General features: G+C 34.3%; 1 protein-coding gene across 1 annotated transcript; it reads left to right on the plus strand.

The window, feature by feature from the left end:
* The first annotated feature begins 2149 nt into the window (after nucleotides 1-2149).
* Nucleotides 2150-8407, plus strand: LOC111383185 (microtubule-associated protein 70-1-like). The gene is made up of 11 exons (XM_023007263.1): nucleotides 2150-2893; nucleotides 3051-3136; nucleotides 4714-4779; nucleotides 4848-5018; nucleotides 5123-5293; nucleotides 5410-5565; nucleotides 5669-5815; nucleotides 5923-5994; nucleotides 6079-6609; nucleotides 6687-6874; nucleotides 7935-8407. The coding sequence occupies exons 1-11, from the start codon at nucleotides 2602-2604 to the stop codon at nucleotides 7972-7974; spliced, it is 1920 nt and encodes a 639-aa protein (XP_022863031.1). The 5' UTR covers nucleotides 2150-2601; the 3' UTR covers nucleotides 7975-8407.
* Nucleotides 8408-12781: the final 4374 nt, after the last annotated feature.

Raw genomic sequence — 12781 nt, forward strand, 5'->3', positions numbered from 1 at the left:
CATACATCAATTATACTTCTAACATGTTGCACACTTCTTTTTAAAATTAGTCTCGATTTAATGCACCGGTAAAATATTAAGACATTTAACGAGGCATTTGATTCCAACCACTTCAAATTTTCAAACACGCAAAACTTGTCTGATCTTGTATTTTTTTTTTTAAATATATATTCAAAAACAAAAGTTACACTTATAACATAAAACTCAAAACGTAAATTTGACATTTTGAGCTTTTCAGTGAAAATGTTGAAAACACTCAAAACATGGGAAATAACCATTTAAATAAATTTTATTTAAATAAAATTCTACAAATTTAAAATACTTAAAAGCAAAAATATAAAATTCTGATAGAATAAACTTCTAAATTTTTGGGAAAAAAATTGAAAAATAAATTCTAAAAAAATAAGAATTTCAAAAAATAAAATCTAAGATCCTAAAAAATAGTATTCTATAATCCTAATAAATAGAAATTCTGAAAAAATAAAATTCTAATAAATTCTAGAAAAAAAATAATAATTCAAACTCTTATTAATTCTGCAAAAATTTCTGGAAAATATATTTAAATGAATACCGATAAAAACTCTCCGTTTAAGCGCGCGTGCATAGACGCACACTTTTGTAGCAGAAAAATATTTTAAAATTCACTAACTTTAAATTGTATATAGCGGACTTCTAAAGAGGCTGTAATAAGAATGGCAAATTGAAACCTCATCTTTTAAAGGTTTGGGCCATATTTGTCCTTTTTGTAAGGACCCCTAACTTGCCTCATGGAAAATAAAAAAACTTTTAAGGCCAGTCGAAACTACAAGAGCTTATAAAATTTCACCTATGACCCATGTAATGACTCACATTCAACAATTAAGCGTCTTCTCTTGATAATATATTAATATAAAATCGTTATATTTTACAGAATAATCAAATTATGGTAAAAAATTTCACAATTTACTATTATTTTTTTTGTCAAAATTCCAAACAAAACGTGTTTTCTTCTTTTCTGTTTTTAGAAAACGGCTTTTTTTTTTTTTTTTTTAAAATTAACAAATCGACTTGGCTATGGAATTGTTACGAGATCGGGCTCGGAGATACTCGAGATCTTATGACAGTCCTAGTCGAGTTATCCTGAGCTATGAGTTTGTTCGTGTCGTAGATATTGAGCATTACGAGCTCATAAGCAAGGGGAATAAATATGTTCTGTCTGAGCACATGCTAGATTGGGTGATTGGGCTACAGCTAAGGTGCAGAAAGCCGTGGACGGATTGTACACATATGTATATTCCAGTGATCGCGAACTCACTGTTTTTCAGTGGAAATCGTATTTGCTGATTCCACTATGTATGTGTACTACTCTGATCATAGCTGTCTGATACAAAGTCAACTGGAGCAAATACTGGAGCCAATGGCTGTGATCGTGCCCATGATGGCTAGTCATGCGATGATTCGAGTAAATGACAGATTAGCCATTGTGCGGAACATGACAACGGCAAGACAAGAAAGATTGTAAGGATTTAAAACTTTTTAATTTTAAGATTTAATTTTCAGTTATATGTTATCGAATTAATATATTCTTCTTCGGTTGCAGAGGCAACTGTGGCTTATTTGCAATAAATTATATAGAGTTTTTTAGCATTGGTCGCAATGTTGATACAATAAATCAGTCTTGGATTGATATGTGGAGGCATAAATTAGCTTGCAACTTGTATGAATAAAACTGTGATCCTTAGTGTATTGTATATTATTTTATTGAAATGTAAATGTTGTTTACTTCAGTATGATTCGTGTTGTAATGTAATAATTTTTTTAAATATTTAATTAACATTTTCATAATTTCATTGGTTGAGTTGATGATCCTCTAGTCGGAACCTTCTCATATATGTAGATCATGCTCAAATTTTCTCATAAAAAACTAACAACTACACAATTCTGTTAGATGAGTCGAGAGATACTTGTATTGTGACCTTTTCATACGTGTACACGGTACTCATTTTCTCATCTAAACTTAACAACTACACAATTTTGTTTGATAATTTGAGAGATACTTGTGTTGAGGATATTTTTTGACGCGTGCATGATGCTCAAATTTTCTCATTAAAATACTCCTCTTTTCAATTCATATTCAAGAATATGATTGATACGATTGATTTGTGCGCCTCTCTTATACTTTCTCATATCCTCTGTTCTTTGGATACAACTGGATTATTTTATGGACACAATTTCATTAGATTAGTCGAGGAATTCCTAACTATTGGATAATTGAGTCGAGAGATACTTGTGTAAGAAACTTGCGAGACGTGTATACGGTGCTTAATTTGTTTATCAAATCTCGGCAAATGCATAATTTATTTATCAAATCTTGAATCAAGACATTTTACTTTCTCTAATGTCATTATAAATCTCGTGCAGTCAAAGTGTACAAAACATTACTAAACACAAAAAGCTCATCATTTGAACCATCGCTCATTTTGGTTTAGGTACTGAATGTTTGACCTCGTTTCTCTCTCACTCTAATATATGTAGATATATATTTTTATGAATCATTGGTAGGAGTGGGGTATAATTTCGTACATACTAGATATTGATTTGGAGGTTTTAGATACTTGATGCATGAGTGGAAACGATTATAGATCGGAAATGGCGGATGTATACGGCGATGGAAGTGTTAGAGTGACGCCGGAGCTGAGTTCCGACGAAATGAGTAGCAATGCGCTGCCGAGCATGGCCCATACGGTGACGCCACTGGCAGCGTCGGCGTCGTTCAAGGAGGTGAGCAAAGGTTCCTCATCGCGGCGGAGGGCGTCGCTCCGTCCTAGTATGGACTCCGATGACTTCATAAACCTGCTCCACGGCTCGGATCCGGTGAAGTTGGAGCTCAATCGCCTCGAAAATGAAGTAAGAGGTCAGTATCTCCTTCTGGATCCACTAGGTTTTTGTCGTGCTTTAATGTGAAACGCTGTCGTTTCATAGGAATTGCTGAAAAATAAATGGAGATATGAACTAAGGCCGTTTTAATGTGTGAAAAAATGGCAGTTTGATTAGAATTTTGTGGTTTGCAGATAAGGAAAGGGAATTGGGAGAAGCGCAATCCAAGATCAGGGCATTGAGGTTGTCAGAGCGCCTCCGTGAAAAAGCTGTTGAAGAGGTTCCATTGTTTCCTATTTTTCTTTTAAATTTTAAATTTACATTTTATGATGTTTAATTGATTTTTATGCTGTAAATGGTTAGTTTGTGTTTGTACAATGTTGTGTACGGACGAGGGAAATTCAGCATTGATAGAAAGGTTATTGGCGCACAGATAGATGAATACTTATATTATATAATAAAAATATTGATTTTTGACATAATTGTGGTGGAGAAGGACACAAAAAGGAATAGGAGCATAAGTAGTGCATGGTAATATGAAAATTGAAATTTTGAAGATATCTTTAGTTTTGTAGGCAATGTGGAGTATAAGAGTTTTAGTGCATGAGGTGAAGCATAATGAATGCGCAGAGTTAGTGAGAAACTAAAGAAACAAAGGAAATGACAATAACGTTTTTTCCTTTCAGGATTTACAAAGTAAACTAGCACTTAAATGCAAAAAATGGTTACCCTGATTGTATTTCTGAGTGAAGAAATAGGCTGCAATGGATGACGTATATTGTGAATGGATGACGTATATTATCAGAGAATCTTCGCAACTGAATTTAAGTTTAATTGAAGTGTAACTTTAATAGACTTTGATCTATGTGACATGGAGAATCTCATTTATTTATGGCTTCAGCCTTTTAACACGTGAGCTACATCTCATTGGCAAGAAAATAGTTTCTAATAATAAGAGAATTGAAAATATATTATTCCTTTAGTGCTGATTTCCACTTAATTACCTAAGTAGTATCAAATTATCAAGAAAATAATTTCGTTCTATATATATTTATCACCTGTTCAAAGAAGTCTAATGGCAAATGTAAGATTTAGAAAGCAAGTCTTATTCTTTATCAGTGTTGTTCTTCTTATGCCTATTTGTTCAATTTTTCATGTATCCTGCCAATTACTAACTCTTCAAATTAATGTTGATTCTCTTAGTAAATTTCAGTCTGTTAGTCGATTTTAGCTTTAGGATAAATTTCGTTACGGATTGGAAATATTAAGCCGATCCATTTAAAGGGGCACTCGGTTTTAAACTGACCGTGTTCTTTAAATATTGCTTGTCTGTCATCCTGTATTTTATGTACATTCTGCATGCTAAATTTGTTTGGACGTTTATTGAATACATCTCTAGCATCTTGTAAGGCTCACGTTTCAGTTATAAATACTGTCATTTTTGGGAAGTGATATCTTTGAAAGGGGCAGTAGTAGAAGACATGTTGCAAACTCTCCCATGATTCTGTCTGTGGAAAAAGAAAAAAAATCATACCATTTGTTTCGGTATATCTAAAATCTAAATTATGAATCTAAGTTTACTTTTTCATACTTAAGGCACATTGTAAAATATTCTCCTTCCCCCTCCCCAATATGAAACAAAAACGATGAAACTGTGAGCTTTTTCTCTGGTACTAAATGTAGTGTTTTATGATGCTTACATTGTTTGATTTTGGTTATCTTTGTAACCAATCAACATGGTCTTCACTTTCTTTGTATGCTCCTGTTCTCTTTTAAATTTTCCCTCTAATTTGTGAGATGCATGGAGTGATCCTCCCGAGTTATAGTGAAAGCTGAGATCTCCTCTCTTTACTGTAGCTCACGGAGGAATTGAAAAAGGTGGAGAAGAAGCTGAAGCAAACAGAATCTCTTCTTGAAAGCAAGGTACCTACTGGAGCTTTCCTTTTTCTTAGTAGATTTTGATGACAGTGCTAATGATTTATTGTCAACAGAATCTTGAAATTAAGAGAATCAATGATGAGAAAAAGGCCTCCATGGCAGCTCAGTTTGCAGCAGAAGCCACTCTTCGAAGAGTTCATTCTGCTCAAAAGGATGATGATATGCCTCCAATTGAAGCCATACTTGCACCCTTGGAGGCTGAGCTCAAGCTTGCTCGACATGAGGTTTTTGTTGAATTGTTTCTTTCTTTGATGTCTGCTTATATGTCTAAACTGGAAACCTCATTTTGAGAAGAGTTCCTTACTGTTGCCTTTTTTTCTCCTTTTAGATTGCAAAACTGCAGGACGATAACAAAGCATTGGAACGACTCACTAAATCGAAAGAAGCTGCTCTGCTTGAAGCAGAGAGAACTGTGCAAGTAGCATTGGCAAAGGCTTCTATGGTGGATGATCTCCAAAACAAGAACCAGGAATTGATGAAGCAGATTGAAATCTGTCAGGTATTGCAATCATGCCAACTCTTTCATTTTTAAGGGCCAATAAAAGTTGTAATTTATATTCTTCCTATTTTCCCCCTTTTCCTGACTTTAGATTTAATCTAACATATGCGTATCAGGAAGAGAACAAGATTTTGGATAAAATGCATCGTCAAAAGGTTGCAGATGTTGAAAAGCTTACCCAAACTGTGCGTGAGCTAGAAGAGGCTGTGCTTGCTGGTGGTGCAGCTGCTAATGCTGTACGAGACTACCAGCGGAAGGTTCAGGAGATGAATGTAATACGCCACAGGGATCTTCATGCTTAACTTGCATATAAAGATTGGTCAGAGAGTCTGATACAACCTACCAAGCGTGACATTTTTAATTTATGTTTTTCAGGAACAAAGAAAGACTCTTGATAGAGAGCTAGCTCGTGCAAAAGTAACAGCAAACAGGGTGGCAACTGTGGTGGCAAACGAATGGAAAGATGCTAATGACAAAGTGATGCCCGTGAAACAATGGCTAGAAGAAAGAAGGTGCTTGCAAGTATGTTTCTTCCCTTGCTATCTGGCTTCTTCTGTACTATGATTACTGATGGTTTATTACTCGTTATTTTCACCAGTTCTTGTATTAATTAAAGGCTTTTATCACAGAGTGAGATGCAGCAACTACGGGACAAGCTTGCTATAGCTGAGCGAACTTCAAAATCTGAAGCCCAGTTAAAAGTAGTTGGCTTATTATAGGGTGTATCTACCTGATCAGTTAGTTTCATTTTATTGTAATAATTAAGCTCTCACTTTGTCCTCCAGGATAAATATCAATTGCGATTAAGAGTTCTTGAAGAGACTTTGAGATCACCAAACACGGCTGGTCGCATCACACCAGATGTAAGAAGTACTAGCAATGGTCCTTCACGTCGCCAATCACTGGGTGGAGCTGAAAACATTTCCAAGTTGACTTCTAATGGTTTTTTACCCAAGAGATCACCTTCCTTTCAGTTGAGATCTTCTGGGAGCAGTACTGTGTTGAAGCATGCAAAAGGGACCTCAAAGTCATTTGACGGTGGCTCGCGATCTTTAGACAGGGGCAAAATCCTCTTAAATGGACTAGGATCAAATTTCAAACAAAGCCAGTCTTGTGATAGAACTGAGGAGAGCAAGACAGAAGACAGTACTTGGAAAACGAACCAAGAGGAAAACTCCAATGATGCACAAGTTACAGAAACAGAGGATACTGTACCTGGGTTGTTATATGACCTGTTACAGAAAGAGGTGATTGCCTTGAGGAAAGCTGGTCTTGAAAAGGACCAAAGCCTTAAAGACAAGGATGATGCAATTGAGGTTGATTTCTTTCTTAGTGATGTTTTGATTACCTTCTATTCGCTTCTTCTCAAAACCTTGTCTTTCGTGTTGATCAGATGCTATCAAAGAAGGTAGAAACTTTAACGAAGGCCATGGAGATTGAGGCTAAAAGGATGAGAAGGGATGTAGCTGCTATGGAGAAGGAGGTGATTGCCATGCGTACAGAAAAAGATCATGAAAATAGGGTCAAACGGCTTGGAAATTCTAAGAGTTCACTTAACAGTTCTCAGTTACTCCCTGGAAGGTATACCTCCTCTCTACAATTTTCTGCCAACTATTCCTTATTGGTTCGGTTTTTATTCTAATTCTCATTAGTTTAATAGTTGTGTTTCTTATAAAAGTTTATACTTCAAAGATGATTACCAGTTTGTTTAGTGTCAAGCATGCATGGAGGTTACGAGCTCCTGACATTTTTTGTCTTTTTTCTTGCTTTGCCATCCTATAGGGAGGGGTAGGAGCAGCAATATATTTATTTATGACAGACTAACTTTTAAATTATAATTTCATAAAACACGTGCCTCCATTGCTTCAATCTATGCAGTAATAACTGATTGCTATGTCCTTGGAGTCTGTAGGTTCAACTTTCTACATTTTAAAATATCTCCATACCCTTGCTTTTTTGCTATCTTGCTCACCTGCTGTTTGTTCTCTCGCATTCTTAGTGGATATATGGTGGACATACCTTTGTAAGGAAAATTAATTTATTAATTGAAACTCTTATTTTTCGTTCTTGTTTCATTTCTGTGGTAATATATTTGTTAATGTGATGAACGTGAGTATGAAACTTAACTTATGTTTGACAGTTTGAGTAAGTGCAAACCTGCCATATTTGGTGCCAAATCACACAACTCCGAAGAAAGCTTTTATGAAAGTGGTTGGAATATCTGATTGTTTTGCTAATTGTGGAAGGGTGTAAACAAGTAAATTTTGAAATGAATATGCAGTGCAAGGTTTACTGAAATTTAATCTATAATTTTATAAGAACGGGTAATTAATGGAGGCAAGTCTTAGGAATCCAAACATATTTAATCAATCTTAGTGGTGGTCGTTCTCTGAACAAGATGCTGCATGCACCTACTGGACTGGTTTACACATTGCTATTACTTGTATGTTGTCCAAAGTATTTCTTTACGTATTGAAATGTGTGTCCCGTGAGTCCATGTTAGTTAAGAAAAAAGGATTTCACGTTGACTTTGTATCATGCAAAATCTGTAAATCTCAAAATTACCATGTCTGATTTTTTTCATTTTAGGACTAGTTTCTGATAATACTACTGGGTCTCATTCAACTGTCATTTTGTGTAGGAGTGCATCAAGAAGTGGGTTGACACGCAGCACTCAATGACACATAGTCCAATTGTTGCAGTAGAGATCTGTTCTGCATGGTCTTTTCGTCCTTGCCATTTTCCAAAATTTACCCCGTTTTTGTACAATCGCAGCAAGCATGCCAATGGCTCCTCGCTTGAGTTGAGAGAACCAAATGGATAACATTGGAAAACAAACCGGTATGCTTGTAACTTAGACTATGATCCCCGTGATTAAGCCGTGGATATTGAAGTCGAGCTAACCTTTTGTCGAAATCAGTGGGTGGAAGTTGTGACAGTATAGGTAGCTTGGTGGCATGTACTTCTCTTGTTTCAGTTTTTTGTAGTCTATATTTGTAATCTGCTGATATAGTGATCGTTATTATTGAGGTTTGTCAATATTTTTGTAATCAGATTCTCTTCAATGTCGAAACTGTTCACCGTTAAAACTTTAAAGTAGCTTGCATTTGAAGATATTAGTAGTTAAATTTAGATATTGGTCAGGTTAAAGGGGTTGTTGATTCTGTTAATGGTGGTTGGGTTCTAGCGACAAGTGCCACCTAAAGTTCTGCTTTAAATCCACTCTATCTATATATTTATACAATAATGCTATTTGTACGCTATTTCCCTCACATTCATGTTGACATTTCCTTTGTTTTCAAAATAGTGGGAGGAAAAAGTTTTTTTGCTTTTAAACCATTCAATAATGTGTTATCACGTGGCATGATGTAGAGATGTCAACAAGTCTCGAGTTAAGTCAGTTTGCAAGCTGAAACTCGAAGCTTGGGTTTGACTTGAGTAAAAATGGTTCAAGCTTTTTTTTTGCCTGAGTTGAGCGAGCTTTTTTTTTTGGTCAAAAAATTAAAGCTTAGCTCGAGCTTAGTTGACTTATTCTTCTTCTTCTTATTTATTTATTTATTTTTACTTCAATACAAATCTAACTTTTGTTTTTTTAAAGAATTTAAAATTTGTGTAATTTATGCAAATTATAAATTAAATAAAAGTGACAACCCTCATATTTATAATCAAAAAAATATAATCGTTTCAACTAAAATTGAAATTCATTGTAGCTGCCTATTTAATTTTGCTGCTTGTTACGTAGCTGCCTGCATAACATCGTTGCCTTAAACAGGCAGCAACGATTTGCTGGGAGCATTTTTCAGTTTTTTTTTTTAATTAAAGTTTTGTTGGCAGTTCTTTTTTTTTTCTTTTTTCTTTTTAAATTCTATTTTCGTTACAGGCCAAAAATAGCCCATGTGGCTCGGGCTCAAGCTGACTCCTTAGAAATGGTGCTCGGCCCTAGTCTCAATTCGGGTTTTCCGAGCCACTAGCCAAGCCGGCTATGGCATTTTTAGATCGAGCCACGAGTTTTCTGAGCCAGGAGACAAATTTACGCGCCCAACACAATTTAAAAGATTATGTACATGTAGCACGATTGATATTTTTATTATCCAAATCTTGGTCGTCGTTTGTAACAATCATGTTACATGTGCATCATATTTGATATCATTGTTTATGTTATGCCACATGGCAACATGCCATTAGCCAGTTAAAAAAAAATTTCCGGTTCACAATTTTTTGAAAACACATTTAGCCATGTGGCACAATATACACATGGCTAATGGTATGTTGCCATGTGGCACAAAATATTTTTGTAAACAATGAAGCGCACACTTAGCCCCCCATTTGGCCTCCATTTTTTTCAAATTTTAATGTTTAGAATGGTATTTTTTTGAAAAATACGAGGTTGAAAAAGAATAAAAATTTTTTGATTTACGAGTAATATTATTTTATGAAAAATTGTGTTGTTGAAAAATTGTGTGGTTGCAAAGGATTTTGAGATAGGGACGTTAAATAAGTTGGGTCAAACTTTTCTTCGCCTATTGTCAGTTCACTTTGACCCACCATGCGAGCTGGCTGTGCTAACATATGAGATGAGCCAAGCTTAAGCTAGCTTGATTTCAAATTTTGTAAAGCTTGTCTGACCAACTTGTCGTTTAATTTGGTGAGTTGAGCTTTTGCTCACAAGCCACTTGTGACTTATCTATCTTTTTTAAATTGAAATTTTCCGAATTATAACGAAGACTTGAATTTGTAAGGAAATATTAAGAGTACCAAAAAATTAATTTGTCAAAAGAATTTTAAAGTTGTAAAAATTCTTGTACTTTATCTGGGCTTGGATTAATTATAATCCATATGCGAAGTTAGAGTTGTACAAGAATGAATAGTTTGTGCACAATTTTTTGAAAAAACAAATAAAATTTCAATGTACAATAATAAACCTAAAACTTAGTGTACAAAAAGATTCGTGAAGATAATAATTATTGAAAATTTTTAGTATTGGCACCAACATGTAGTCTGTGACTTGCTGGTCCTTCAAACACATTCGAAGATCAAACATGTCTTCTTTTCACCCATTTCTTTTTGTTGGAGAAATTTACATCGATTACGTGCATATTATATTTACAAAAGTATACGAGTTATTTGCGTGAAATCGAAATAGGATTTGAGAAGCAAAACATAAAAGTTACCGAATTTGAATGCATAGATATTGATTCATCCCTTTCGATTCTTAAACGAAAGCAAATTATTCTTTTGATCGAACCTTGCAACATAAATATGTAACCAATGTTAATCATTTCTCGAAGAGTAATGCTATTCATAGTCGCTCACTGCGGTAGTCGCCCTATGTGGTATACACATGTCAGGTGATTATTTGATGCATTAATGTGGTAATTTTTTACTCATTAATGTATCAAATAACCACCTGCCATGTGTATGCTACGTAGGGCGACTGTCGCAGTAAACGACTGTAAATAGCATTATTCTTTTCCGAAATCAAAATATAATCAAAAAAAATCAGAAAACTGTAGGAAGAAAGATGCAAGTGATGAATTTTTAGTCGAGGCAAGTGTTTGACACTTGATTCTTAAGATGAATTTGCCCCACATCGGTGCTAACGATTTTTCGATAATCATCTCCCAAAATACAATGACCACGTCAAGCCATAGGAGCACTCAAAATGACTTCGACCAACGAACTCGAACGGAATTCCCTCTCTACCAAGGAAATATATGAAAATGCTATGGAATTTAGAAAGGAGAGAATTGCAAGAGGAGAATGAATGCTCAATGCAATTGTTGTGCCCAAAATCATGTTCATAGGACTCTATTTATAGATGTAGAAAGGGTACAAATGAAGTAGTGTGGACCAAAACATGCATTCTTTCAAAAAGTTGCAACACTTGGCCAAAACCTGCATCCTTTCGAAAAGTTGCAACACTTCATTTCTTCTAACTTTGATCCGCAATTTCTCATTCATCCGAAATTAGTTTCGAGATTCCAAATATATCACAAGTAGAATAAGTTGGTCTATTTACTTTTATAATTTGACCATCGGATTAAGTCCGAATATTTGGTCGAAGTTGACATATAATCACACCTTTTCATTTTTCACTTTTACACACCTTTTCATTTTCTAATTTTTGGTTAATTATTTGAACTAATTCCTACACTTTTGCCTCACAAAACCCTACCACCTACACTAAATGAATCCTTCGATGCTATAACAGACACATGAGGTGTTAGTAGATCATATGCAATCAAAGATGATGTTGAATGTTTTTATTTGTTTTCCACAGTCGACCTCAAACAATGATAATATTTTTTAAAGCAATGATTTGATTTTTCTCTCGATTTCAAAAGCTTTCATCTTTTTGTGGATTTTTGAAGTCAATCTTTCATAGAGATGTTTCTCGATTTGAGATTTTCTTTCAATTCTCGAAATATTCGATCTTATATATTATTTCAATCCAATCTTTTAATGAGGGGTGCTATATCAATATCAAGGTTTTTTGTTTAAAATTCCAATCAATTTTTTTTTTCATTTGTGATGAACTATTTATTGGCGATTTACGAGGAGATTGTTGTTTGTGTGAAAAACATGCATTGATTCATAGGATTTATCACACATGATTGCACATGCCATAGATATTATTCCTATCACCTATTGTCCATGTGTTGATTTTACCGCGTTCTAGACTTATTGTGAGTATTCCTATACTACAACAAACAACTTACTATCTAATTGGTGATCAAGCAATTAAATAGTTCAATGAGAATGCAAAACCAATAAAAAAACATGAAATACAAAATTAATTGTCTTGAATTAAAATAAACAAACGATATGGTTCATCATTCATCCAATATAATGAAAAACTAGTCTAGCATATTAATATATAAATTACAAGAAGAATAATAGAGAAATATCACTTGAATCATGAAAGAATACAAAAGATGTTGATCTTCACGTTCAAAGTTGAATTCTTCCAAACTTGATGTAATTGAACTTCAATTCCTTGCTATGGCTTGATTTTCTCCGTCAAAATATAGCAATTGACTCCTTGTTCTTGATGGATTTGATGAAACTATTGTATATGAAGAGGCAATAGAGAGACCCTTTCATTGCTACCCATATCTCGTATTTATATGATGAAATTAGGTCAAAATTCACATCCAAATTGTCTTCCAAAAGAATTTGAATCAAATAAGGAAAGTTGCCTTTGCGCGCACATAATTTTGTCTCTGCATAGCTTTCAGTATTTTGATCACAACTTTATCTTTCGGTGTCCGATTCAAGTGATTTAAAGTGCATTGAAAAATTAATTAAAAGATATACAATTCTTTTAGAAATACAATTTTTCCAATTCAAACGTTCTCCATCTGAAAAATAGGTCTCAATTTGACCAAAAATCTTGAAGATATCTTATATGATTGGAAGTCGATTTATGGTAATATTCTAATCATATCCCTTTCCTTTTTGACTCCAATTTGTATTCAATTGACTCCT

The sequence above is a fragment of the Olea europaea genome, unplaced genomic scaffold (genome assembly GCF_002742605.1).
Source record: "Olea europaea var. sylvestris unplaced genomic scaffold, O_europaea_v1 scaffold2622, whole genome shotgun sequence".
NCBI lineage: Eukaryota > Viridiplantae > Streptophyta > Magnoliopsida > Lamiales > Oleaceae > Olea > Olea europaea.

Coding starts and splice junctions, on each gene's coding strand:
- LOC111383185 (XM_023007263.1), top strand. CDS start 2,602: ATGAGTGGAAACGATTATAGATCGGAAATGGCGGATGTATACGGCGAT. Junction 4,780..4,847: donor AATCTCTTCTTGAAAGCAAG/GTACCTACTGGA, acceptor TATTGTCAACAG/AATCTTGAAATTAAGAGAAT. Junction 5,566..5,668: donor GGAAGGTTCAGGAGATGAAT/GTAATACGCCAC, acceptor TATGTTTTTCAG/GAACAAAGAAAGACTCTTGA.